The 13,060-nt window shown below is 44.2% G+C and overlaps 1 protein-coding gene across 3 annotated transcripts in view; it reads right to left on the minus strand.

Moving 5' to 3' along the window:
- The window catches only part of cltcl1 (clathrin, heavy chain-like 1), a 34,569-nt gene that overhangs the window by 19,330 nt on the left and 2,179 nt on the right, over nt 1-13,060 (minus strand). For all 3 annotated transcript variants that reach the window (XM_056275565.1, XM_056275555.1, XM_056275547.1), the window contains exons 2-8: nt 8,225-8,432; nt 5,840-6,108; nt 5,447-5,608; nt 3,457-3,570; nt 1,453-1,626; nt 1,005-1,202; nt 640-840 (exon numbers count right to left, since the gene is read on the minus strand). In XM_056275565.1, the coding sequence (XP_056131540.1) occupies nt 640-840; nt 1,005-1,202; nt 1,453-1,626; nt 3,457-3,570; nt 5,447-5,608; nt 5,840-6,108; nt 8,225-8,432 (1,326 nt within the window). The remainder of the gene's footprint in view (nt 1-639; nt 841-1,004; nt 1,203-1,452; nt 1,627-3,456; nt 3,571-5,446; nt 5,609-5,839; nt 6,109-8,224; nt 8,433-13,060) is intronic.

The following is a 13,060-nucleotide window of genomic DNA, read 5'->3' on the forward strand; positions in this document are numbered from 1 at the left end:
AAAAACTTAATTTACAGTAATTTAACACTATTAACACTTGTAGTTTTGTGTTTTGTTATGTAAGAACAGACCATATTCATTAAGTGTTAGTAAGGGAGAATAACTCTTCTTGTGGTACTACCACCTTATAAAGTCCATACTAAGCAAAGCATATTGAGATGGTACTACTAATAAGCAATAATTCTAAGGTTATAGAGGGAAAACTCATAGTTAATGGCTTACTGGTTGTATAATAAGGCCATGCAGAATAAGGCATTAATGAGTACGTAATAATGACCAATTAAAAGCCAATATGTTGCTAATTTGCATGCCAATAAGCACCTAATTAATGGTGACTACGTTCCCCATACTAAAGTGTTACCAAAACTTAAATTGTGAGCTACACTTCAATTTTTTTCCCACTCAAGTATGTTCTCTCCTGTCTACCAATTCCCTTCATCTTAAGATCTCTCCCAACATGTATCTCTCAAATAACTCCATCTTATAGTACTCTGATTCCAAGTTTCACCCACTGCCCAAATGCGAGCGAGACGGCGGCAGGCAAAATGTCGACACTTTGGCATCAAAACTGCACCGTGAGAGCGAATGCTGTCCAACAATCTCACAGAAAGTCAATGGCTGGAAACACTCGGGCCCTACCTTGTCCTCCTTCAGCCATTTCTCCAGCAGCTGCTTGCGGCCCTGCTGTAGGACGGGCCTACATAGCTCCAGAGATTCAAACTTGTTAAGCTGGCCCTGGTCCAGCAGGATACCAAAGTACTGCAGTAGTGGAGAGGCCTGGCCAGGCTGAGCCGGGACGCTCTGGAATTTACGGATGGTCTCCGCCGTTCTCAGGATACCCTGGATAAGACATGGAACGAACAGAGGAATTTTTGGTAGGGTGAGCAGAGAAAACAACAAAAACAAAACGCCAAGAGGTGAAGAGGGAGACTGAATATGAACCGATATTGTCATGTTCATAGCGATGTTCATGCATACTTGGGAATTAATAAATATAGCTTTACCTTGGGTGCTGAGGCAGCAACCTTAGCAGCCTCGGAGTAACTTCCCTGAGCAAACAGAGTGTTGAATTTCCTGCCAAACAGCTCCTCAGCCCCAGCGAGATTCGACCGCACGGCCATCCTTAAGCCCAGGTCTGGATTTTGCAGAACATTGGTGGCATAGTTCACAATGTTCTCCTCTTCCACACACACTGACAATACCTAGAGAGAACAGGTAGATGTATGTATTCACACCACATACTTATAAGACCAAAGTAAAGTAGTCCTGAGATGTGTAAAGCTCAATTATGATTTCCAAAAAAATCCTCGGAGATAAGAGCGACTGAAAATGCAAGGAAAAGAAATGCATGTCAGAATATATAAAAACACAACAATGTCTATATTTACCACCTGTAGGAGGTCATGTGGTTACGTGGTAGACTGTTGACTTTGTTTTAGGTTTATTTCTTACCTGTCCCTTCTTGTTGACCCCGATAATCCCAGAAGTGGGCTCATGGGGAGAGGTTACGAAGATGGTCTCTGCACTGATCCGGTTCATGTAGATACACACTCCAGACTCCAGGTCATACAGGTGGATGTAGCCGTACTTTGTGATCAGGTATATTACACCATGCTTAGCACCGATCTGAGGGAACACATTAAAGTTCCACTGATTAACAAGTAAAGTCTGAACGTACAACAGGGATCTGACTTGGTGTGATGCTCACATAAAAGCACTGGGGGCTTAGCTCAACATTTTGAAATTATGATGAGAAAGAGGGTCAGGGCTTCCTGTATATCTGGAAAAGAGTATCCAAGATACGAAGGGCCAATGTTCACCGGCAGTTCTGTGGTTACATCATGTCTGACTCACAATTGTAATTTCTACCAGCGGACCAGCAGCTTTGCAGACACGAGCAAGCGGCAAGGTTTTGCGTTATCCACAATGTTTTTGTACTTTTGGTAGTGATCCAGGAGGGTTTTGTGGTAATAAATAAACAGTGCTACATATATTTCACATATGGACAGACAGAACCAATAAGGCTGCAAAGAAATTCATCCAGAGGGGAGGCAGGTTAACATCCATCCATCCATCCATTATCCAAACCGCTTATCCTACTCAGGGTCGCGGGGATGCTGGAGTTTATCCCAGCAGTCACTGAGCGGCAGGCGGGGAGACACCCTGGACAGGCCGCCAGGCCATCACACTGCTGACACATTCACACCTAGGGACAATTTAGTACGTCCAATTCAACTGACCTACATGTCTTTGGACTGTTCCTGGAAAGTACAATTTTAGACTCAAATGACTCAAGAGATCATTTCAGATATCAGTTTTTTTAAGTATAATGTCTTTGAGGTGAATATTATATGGTAGTTAACATTAACCAGTGTATTTCAACACGTCACTGACGCACATGGGTCCAATAAAGCTGACATGGAGGATAAAGGGAGCACACCAGGTAAAAAGATGTGTGTTATGTTTGTCTCCTGGGCGTAAACCTGCCTGGTGACCACAGTAATACTGGGTCTAATGAGTGTGTGTCAGCGCTTGCTGCGGACATTGGCCTCGAGAGTATCTGGGAATAACAGACGGACAAGAATGTAAAATCATTAAAAAATATATAAATAAATAAACATTTTTGGGTTTTTATATATATTATTGGGTTTATATGATAGAAATCTGTAGATAGTGGGTCTCTGCTGTACAGTATTCACACACTGAAATCAAAATGAAAAATGTGTCAAACACTAATCACATTCAAATAAAGTCTACTCCACCTGAGTGAATTTTATGCATTGATCAATTTCTATATCGCGTAACTTCACACACTTATGTCACACATGCGTCACAGAATAGATTAAAAAGCAGATTAGTAATAAAAGAGCCATATTAAGCAGGCATAATAAAAAAAAAAGACGTCAGTCCCTCCACATTTCCACTCCTATTACCATGTACACACATTATTGTAGGCTACATTCGTCTTGTTTTCTTCATTTCAGTACTCCGCTATTCTCTTTCTCATTGAAATAAAAAAAAGACTGTTTTCAGAAGGACTCGGCTCATAAATGTTGGCAGGCTTAAAAAAACAGCCTTGCCAAAATCTTCACACACACACCCCCCTCCTCATTTTCTCCCTGGTGCCATTAACGTCAAGGATGGCCTACAGTGTATTTATTCATCATGAAGTCATCATGCTAGCGAGCCCGTCACAGACGACATCCAAATCAGCCGAGTTGTTCTGAAAACATTTTTATTTCAATGAAAGAGAAAACCAGCGGAGAGTCTAATGCATGTACGTTAAGGGAAATGAAATTCTGGTGGGGAGTCGAACCTCAGCACAACAGGGATTGCGATTGCCTGAAGGTTCATTGAAATCATTAAAGGAACAACTCAGGCAAATGCATGATTATAAAGCCGTGTTTTAAGGTCTTTCTTTAAACCATCCAGTCGGGGGGGGGGGGGCTTCCTTACCTGCATAGCAACAGGGAAGTCTGTCTGGGCCTCCGGAGGGAAGAACACATCCACTGCTTTCTTGGCAAAGGGCTGGTTTCCCGTAGCTGGCTGACCGACTTCAATGATATGCAACTGCGAGACAAGACTCAACACATACAGGATGAAATAACCAAGACAGAGAAGGCTGCCAGCCAGCAGAAATTAGGCCATATATGAATGTGCTAGGGGAGCTAAAAAAAAAAAAAGGGGGTTCATCTGGTACCCTTACATTAAGCTCAAGCACCAATATTGGCATCCCTGTGACCTTAGCTAAACAACAATTTATGCAGAACTTTGAAACACAAAATGGTTTTGAAAAGTGGCTCTACATGGCACCACAAAACCCCATAAAGTTCACAACAATTCCCGACATCGGCTCCCATGTGATCACTGCCAGAGAACTGCTTTTCTTTCCAGCGAGCCGTTATTAAGAGTAGAGGCAACGCACAGCCGGGGAGGATCTTAAAGCCAAGTCCTCGACACACTGTGTTCAGAGATAGCTCGGCGGTTAATTTACTTCTACAGCCTGGGACTTTCACGCATCAGACCAGCCCACTTTAGGGCTACCCACGGTGAAAAACTGACGGTTTTAACTCTTTTGATAATCTCATTTTCATTAGTTTTTTTTTTTAAATCATTGTCAACAGGTCAAAAAAAAAAACTACATAGAAGTGGAAATTCTCTCAGCTCAGTTAAAAGCAGAAAAAGAAAGAGCCTTCAAAGATAAATAAGTATGCCACTGCCCCCTTGCTCTACTTTGTGGTGCAGATGAATGTGGCTTCACTACACTGCATTTGTGGTCCATGCATAGAGACCTACGTAGATATTAAAATTCCACTTAATTTTCCCCATAGGAGCTGCCCATTACTGACCACACCATCAGAGATTACGGCCATAACATCATCTTTCATGAAGGGGTGGGTGGATTATTTCATTCTTTTAGTGTTACAACCAATAAAAGGTAATTTTTTGAGAATCTCAACACAACTCCCTCGGTTTGTGCACTTAGAACGGCTTCACCATTTTTTGACATTGGAGGCAAATGCTACCCATCTCATCACCATCACTGACGCCATCATCGTTTAGTGATATATCTGGGCCTTCTGTCCAATTTGGGCTCTTATTAAATCCGTAAGCTCAGCACATTTGGCTGTCATCTTTCAAAGCCCCCCCCCCCTTTCTCTCCCCAATTGTACCCGTCCAATTTACCCCACTCTTCCGAGCCGTCCCAGTTGCTGCTCCACCCCCTCTGCCGATCCGGGGAGGGCTGCAGACTACCACATGCCTCCTCCGATACATGTGGAGTCGCCAGCCGCTTCTTTTCACCTGACATTGAGGAGTTTCACCAGGGGGACTTAGCGCATGGGAGGATCACACTACCCCCCCCCTTCCCAGTTCCCCCTCCCCCCCGAACAGGCACCCTGACTGATCCGAGAAGGTGCTAGTGCAGCTACCAGGACACATACCCACATCTGGCTTCCCACCCGGCCAACTGTGTCTATAGGGACGCCCGACGAAGCTGGAGGTAACACAGGGATTCGAACCGGATATCCCCGTGTTGGTAGGCAACGGAATAGACCGCTCCACTACCCAGATGCCCCTTCAAAGCCTTTATTATCTAAATACTTGCCTTTACTGCCCCCCTTTTCTCTTTCTAGTCTCCTTCTTCTTACTTTGTCTTTTCGTCTCGCCTGGCGTGAACTTGTCATGGCAGGTCCTACCAAACAAACTGCAGCATGATCAGCCTACATGTTGATCCATTATGAAACTGCTTTTTCCGATCCTGTCACCGTCTCAACAACCAACTCCTCCTGGTTCTCCCGATTTCCCACCCCGGTATCAAATTCTCAACTAATGTCTCCTCTCCACTCACTACTTTTCATCCGTCCCTTAAAAAAAAAAAAACTATGCGACGGGTTAGCTTCTGGGTTTCTAGAAACAATCATTCACAACATGCGGAGCCACTCACCTTGCCTCCAGCCTGAGAACGCACAGCAAAGCAGAAGAGCGTGGAGGGCTTGGCATTGCCCTCCACCTTAAACTCCCCGAAGGCTGCAGCATGGCCCTCAATGGGCTGGGACACCTTCCTGTCTACCGAATACAGCTGCATCGCACCAACCACACGATTTTGCTGCAGCAGAGAGACATGAGAAACAGACAAGATATGAAGGGGAATGAGGGTGTACACGGAGTAAAAGACCACCAGCAAGGTGGCGTTAAGGGATGGAGCGAGTTAATAACACCTCCTGATTCTTTAAAGAGATGTTTAAGTCACATTCACATCCACTGTAGAAAGTGAGACTTGACAAGCATGCACGCTCTCATGTGTTTTTGCCACGGGTGGGCATGTGTGTTTTCATACCTGTGCCGAGATCCCTATCAGCAGTAGCCACTTCTGTTGTTCATCAGTTCTGTAGTTAATGATCTGACAACCCGCCAGACTAGCATGCCGATCGAATACTTTGGCAGGCTGGGAGTCCCCCTCCATGCTCCAGTGGTAGACTGCCGTATCGGTCACCAAAGCAACCGTGTTAACCGATATCCACTTCCAGAACATGACCTCCTCTGTCATGGTGTGAGCTTTCATCTTGCTCTTCATCTCAATGTTGAAGATCTGCAGGGTCTTCGCAGCTGAAGAGAAGGAAGTTAAAAAAAAAAAGCACAGGAGCACAAAGGTATGAACAAGAGAACTAGTAACAGTTCAGAAGCATCTTGAATTTCAAAGCCGAAGCACACCAAGCTAGAGAGGACATATGGGTAACAGCCCTTCTCAATAAACCATGGAACCAGAGCCCAGAGTGGTGAAAGGCAGCGAGAGAGACCTTCTTTGATAGAGAGCATCCATCTTTACATATTAAAAGGGCCAATCTGTGGTTTTTTTTTTTACCATATACATAATTGAAAAGTTTGGGTTATAGATTCAAAAATAAGCGTTTTGTGTCTTTCTCAACTAGTTGCGATTGAAAATTTGGGCCATTTTACTCCAATATTTAGAACATTACTGATATATATATATATACACAAACCTTTTACAGTGTTGGAAAACATGGAAAACCTGGATGTAGTTGTAATTTAGCGATAGTCCTTGAGATCTGTCAATTTGGGAGCGGTAGCAGGTTCCAATCATGTGTTTTACATCTTGGTATTGGGCCTACCCTTTTGCTTCCATCTGAATAAAGGATTGCACCTTTACTTTCCCTGCCCATTCCTGGGTCCAACTTAGATGGGCGAAGAAAGGCCGGTGTTTTCAAGAAGGCTAGAAAGACCAGTTCGCCTCAATAAACCGCTGAACCTGACACTTATCTTACACGACTGAGTACGAGTGGAGAATTTACGGCGGGTAGGTTATTTCTGTGTATCCTAAATTTGCTCCAATAATGAAGCTAGGTTAACATAAGGAACAAACTAAAACCAGTGAAGCGGTGTTCGGGCTCCCACATGATTTCATGAATTAGTTGCACAGTAGAGCCATGTTAACAACACACGAACAGGTATAATGATGCATGTGTATGTAGCATACCTTACACCAGCGTTTCCCAACCCAGTCCTCAAGGAACCCCTATCCTGCAGATTTTCTTTGCAACCCTGAATAGGTACCTGTTTGTAGTTATTCATCAATCAGCGTAATTAAGTGCTGTGAGATGACTGGTTGAGTAAGTACAAGCAGGGCTACAATGAAAATCTGCAGGATAGGGGTTCCTTGAGGACTGGGTTGGGAAACGCTGCCTTACACACTGCAAGGAGAGACCTAGACATGGATATACAGCAGTCTTGCACGCACTTACACAGGCGTGCAAATGCAGACACACACGGTGCCCCAGCCCTTTTAAATGTGTGATATCCCATGATGCATATCACACATAAACTCTACCAGCATACAACAAGTCATGCTAACACATGTATAATTCTCATAAAAGTGTACGTGCCAGCAGGTTAGGTTGGGGTGGAGTGGGAGTGTGACACTGACACAACTGAAATGGGAGCGTCTCCTGTAGCGAAGAGCTTTTTTTTAACCAATTCTGACAAAAAGGTTAAACTGTCTTTTGCTTGGCTGCTAATCAGAATAGCTCCCAATCCTCGAGTGTTATGATGGTAGCTTTTATGAGAGAGACATGGCTACTGTATCATCACAACAGAGTGCCAAATGGGCAGACGGACAGACAGAAACTCACCGTCTGAGAAAGGACAGAAAGCAAGGGAGGAAAAAGCATAGTGTCAGTCAGGGAATTTAGAAATCCGGGGGGGGGGGGGGGGGGGACAACGGGGGAGCATCATTAAATGACAGGCAGAGAGGGAGGGGGAGAAAGAGGGAGGAAAAAGAGAGGCATTATGGCTAAATCATCCCGATCAGCGCTTGCGTTTGTGCTCTAAGGGCTCGATTCAGAGGCAGAAAATCGATTTACGTGACCAATTTAGTACAGTCAGGAAACAGAGTACTCTCTACATATTTATAGCATGGAGAAAAGAGAACATTTATCATGACCATAACTACACCGCACATACACTAGATGGCCAAAGCTCGTAAAACAAGAGGAATAAACAAGGATAGATGAGTGAAACCTGTGCCACCCTGAAGTCTATTAAGCCAGTTTGTGGGAAGTTAAACAAAAGATGGCACTTCCACATCCTGCTGTAAAACCAGAAATCACACCGGTTGGATGCTTCGCTCACAAACGATACAGTATGTCTGATGGCCAGAGGGCGCAGCCCCCTTGACTGTGAGGTTAAGTTAAAGGTCAAAGTCTACCTTTGAGGGCGATAACCTTGCTGGCAGGGTTCATGATGGCGCTGTCGGCAGAGATCGGTCTTCTGATGGGGTTCGTGGGGTCAGACATGTCCACGATGACCACCTGGTTCTGCTCGCCCACCTTCTCCCTAATGCAGATGAACTTGTCCGACTCCATGGTCAAGTAACTGAAACCAATGTTGGCAGGGTTCACCCCCAGGTTCTGCAACTATAGACAACCCCAAAAAAAAGGAAAATTAATAATGATAATCACAAGGCAGGTCAATCTGAGATCTGGAATAATAAAACACTTGCATTGTTAGAAAAATTATGTTCCACCCACACACAAATCAAATTTATCACAAAGGACAGTGGCACTATAGTACGCTTATAGCCATCTACATTTTCATCATCATCATCATCATCATGTTCCGTAAACTATGGAGGTCATAGGAGCACAGCTGATGCCTCAACAAGTTGAGTCATCATTGTGTTTCAGTAGGGGGAGTACCTGGTGGTCCCTATCTCCTCTCCAGGTATGGATGGCCGTTAGTTCACAGAGGAACTCATCCACCCTTTGACAGGTTTTGTTTTTAATCCTGCTGGGTGTCCACACACCCTCCTCACAACAACCCAAGGGTTGAAAGTGGGGGGTGCCGGTTTAGTCGCCGATGACCCGATGGTTGCAGTTTAACGTCGTCGTAACGTCGCACATTTTCAGTTAAAAGGGGAAAAAAATCAGTTTGAAGTGAATTATACATGATGGTCGGCTTTGAGACCTTTAAGGAATAGGAACTAAATCACATAAAATAAACTACAAGTGTAATGGAAAAGTAAATATCAGTACTGCTGACATTCACCTTAAAGGGGGAAACAGCAGGTAGCCGACCAAAATGGTGTTGCTATTTTAACAGCAGCAGTTCTGCTCCAAATTTCCCAACAAATTTCTTTTTTTAAAGGTTGTTTTCCAGACAGGGTTTCTTGGTATACAGAGCCAAGGAACAAGCGTGGGCACTCAGCAGACAGCAGCATATTAACAGCTTTATTTAACACCCCATATTATAGCGGGTGATAACCTCTTGTGTCTACTAAAACATCTCAAGATCTATGTCTAAGGGCAAAAAGCAGTTCTCCAAACAATGCAATAACCACTGGGCTTGTCGGTTTACAGTATTACTTTATTTCAGCAGAGAACTGTGATTACTTAGGCCTAAACAGTAGTTTGACATCCTATTTCATCAACTATATAAACAGCCAACTGTGAGAAAAAGTTTTGTTAGCGTTAGACAATCTGGCGTAAAAAGGTTTTTGGCAGCGCTGTAGAGATTCCCCCACGCAGGGATCTGCCCAAATCCAAGAATGAATTATAATCTGAATCCCTGGTAGAGAGAGCACCGTCAGCGAATCCACTTCATTATTGAACACGTTGACTTTCCCTAATGAGGAGACGTCCTTATACCGCCACGTATCTTAGTTGAACCAACGCCAAATGCAAAAACTCCATCTTGGTTAAAGAGCACTAAAAGAGGGAAAAGTGCAGAGTGCATCATCTGCCTGATAGCTAACTGAGGGGGCAGATCAAAACATGCAGTCTCATTCTGGCGGCCGGCTGAGAATAGCAGACTCTATTATGCAGTCTGAGGCAAGGGGAAAGGAATCCTTACACACCAAATCACAAGGACGGCACTATCTGCACACTGGCCCGCAGTCCGGGGGAGCCCACTCCCACCGCTGAGCCCTTTAAATCATGTCAGCGGCACAACAGGAAAGACAAAACGGCCCGGTCAGGGTGGCCGGCAGGGTTACAGTCACATAGAGAAGCTTTGGTCTGGTGAGAGGAGAGATCGTTCGTAATGAATCACAGCCATGCCCAGGCATTTCACCCATATTCACTGGGAAGAGGGGGGAGTCAGAGTTTTTACTTGTTCATATAGACACAGTCAGCCTGTGCAAAGTGTTGGTGAGGGGATGGATATGTGAGCCAGGCGAGGAAGGGGCAGAGAGAGGACGTGACACGAGGATTCAGAGCCATACACTGCATCTCTAAGAGACTGCCAGAATTATGTCTGGGAAGAGAAGGGAGGAAAACCACAATAAAGATAAGAGAGGGGGAAGAAATGAACATGAGCGGATATCAGGAGAACAGAGAGCGGAAAAGACAGTGTGGCTGGCTAATGCACCTGGCATGACAAAGGAAAAGGGGGAGCCAAGGAAAACCCATGGCTGTTCAGCGCACTTCCAGTAACGCATGCCCCAAGTGATCTGCCGACTTGGGTGGAGTGGCTGACTCACCGGAAGATAACTGCCCCACCGACACCTCCTTCTTAATGGAACATTCCAGAACAAATCTCACTGCAACCGCAACCCAACATCTCCAGAAACCTACAACCCACCTCCTGTAATACACCTCAACGTGCATGGACAAATACAGTCTGCAGGCCAGAAAACTTCTCTGTGCAGTAACCCATCGTCGTCGCCTATCTGCAAGTGAGATAACTGTAATATGGTTTCATCTGACGATACAACTTCCAGGCTAGTTGTTAGACACGCTGAAACGAAAAATTTGTTTTTCATGCATTAGGCCAATTTACCCACACCCAAATGCGGGGCTATACAACAATGTAGCAATGCCAAAAAAAACTACACTATATGTAATGGTAGGGCTGCAGAATAACCCAATATTGTTTGTCCTGTGATATTGTACCAGGGTCAAATTCTGATATGCCATATTACCACAAAATTTTGTTGTCTATATTAATAATAATGAGAATCTATTACCTAACATTTCTCACAAAATGAAGTTTGAAATATTTAGGGGAGTATCTTTTGAAACTTGCTTTGGTTTGATATTATACTTTACATTACCAAGGAGCTCAGTATGATGAATGTGATCCCTGCTTGCATACGTAAGAAGATATCATGATATCTATCTATCTATCTAATCAAGTCAAATTTCCTATGATTATCATGATAATACTATTTTCCATATCGCCCGGCACTGTGAACAGTCTTGTGTTTTGTATCAACCTGGATTTCTTCTTTCCTGGGAATTGTTTTATTTTAGTTGCTTGGGTCATCGTGCAATAATGGATGTGAATCACAATTCAAATCAATCACATCACCGGCAGCTACCCCCCCCCACCCTTCCAATTAGCATATAAAACAGTGTCTGTGTTGTCGTTTTGGTCCATTTTTCCAAACGGTTGTTAGAGACCTATCCGACAAGTGTGAAGAGGAAATGGTCTGTTCCCATTCCCTACAACCTCCTGGTTTTTGTCCCGTCTGATTGATTTTAAATTAGGTTTTTGGGGCAGTCAGCCTGGTCTTACCCCAACGGTCTGTCTGCACCAGCTCTGGGTCAGTGTGGGGAAAAGCACATTAAAAAGAAAGAAAAAAAATGCAAATTATTTTTAAAGCTACAATATTGAAGATTTACAGACAAAAAAAAAAAGAAAATAAAAAGGTTTTTGACACTTTCTATTGTCATTGCTGGTATATTTAGGGCAATAGCTAAAGCTCCAACATCTATATAATGACCACTTTTGTAGCTGCTCATTTTAAATGGTGACTATGTAGGAACTCCCCGGGCAGAGAAAGGGATGATGCAGCAACATCAGCTTTGATGCTTTCACCACGGCAGCCAAATGTGGAGGAGAAAAACACGGCAGGTAACACCAAGTTTTAAGAGAAAAGTCCGTTTTTGTTGCCAATAAGCAGGTACGGTTGACTTGGTGTGACCTAACATTTACCAGTAGATGCCACATCACCAATGGTCAAACCTCCACCATGGCTCCACCACCTTCCTGGCCAGTAAAGATGCCGACGGTGTCGTGTGGACTGGCTCTATATGATTTAGAATAGTTGTCCAAAACATTAACGGTTAAACAAAGTAGTAATTCATGGATTGGGTGGCTCCATTGCTTAGGCTCTTTCACCTCTTTTTTTTTTTCTCCAGCCGAAGGGGTTTTGTGTCCCTGAGGAGTTATGTGGGTTACACAAACACAATTAGAACATAGGAAGGCTGCAAACAGAGCCGGTAGTGTTTGTGCTTTACACATTCTGACTGGGGGGGACTAAACAACCTTTCTTATATCGGAGAGACGACACAGCGAGATTGGATCGCTTATTACGAGCACAGAATCTGTAATGATAATTTGAAACACAGAAGTTGTCTCCTCCCTGTGACGTGTTGCAGACTGACAAGCGAGTGTCGATGCAATTGCTGACACACACACACACACACACCCGTCATTGTCGCAGATGCGTTCTGATGGACTGCAGATGAAGAAATCACTTCCCCTTCCTGTTTCCCGTCCTGATGTAATTTTCTGGGCTCCAACAGGCCTGTCCACCTCATCATCCGTTAAGACTCCACGGCATCATTTTATTAACACAGAGGCAGCACACCCCTCAGCAGCATATAATAAAACAGCAACGGAGGTAGCGGGACTGTTTTAACCTAGCCTGGCAGGACAGGAGTCCATAGGACAAGTCAGGCCATTATACAGACAGGCAAAAAGCAAGGCCACCTAAACACCAAATAATTCATGCAGGACGTTGGGTTTCATAAGTCAGCTGATCATGATCGATCCTTAGCTACATTGTTTCGCTATAATTTAAATATTCATTAGGCGCCTCACTGAGTTGTGGTTGTAAATCTGTTGCTCCATCCACTAGGCACCTACTGCATGTCTATCCATCCTGGAGGAGGGATCCATCCTCTGGTTCTCCTTCTGAGGTTTCTCCCGTTTCTCTCTCTCTCTTTTTTTTTGTGGTCCTACTAAGTTTTTTGTTTTTGCTGTGGAGTTTTTCGTCATCTGAACCGAGGGTCTAGGGATTGGGGGGTGTCGTACATTG

Source organism: Lampris incognitus, chromosome 1, assembly GCF_029633865.1.
Source record: "Lampris incognitus isolate fLamInc1 chromosome 1, fLamInc1.hap2, whole genome shotgun sequence".
NCBI classification, from domain to species: Eukaryota; Metazoa; Chordata; class Actinopteri; order Lampriformes; family Lampridae; genus Lampris; species Lampris incognitus.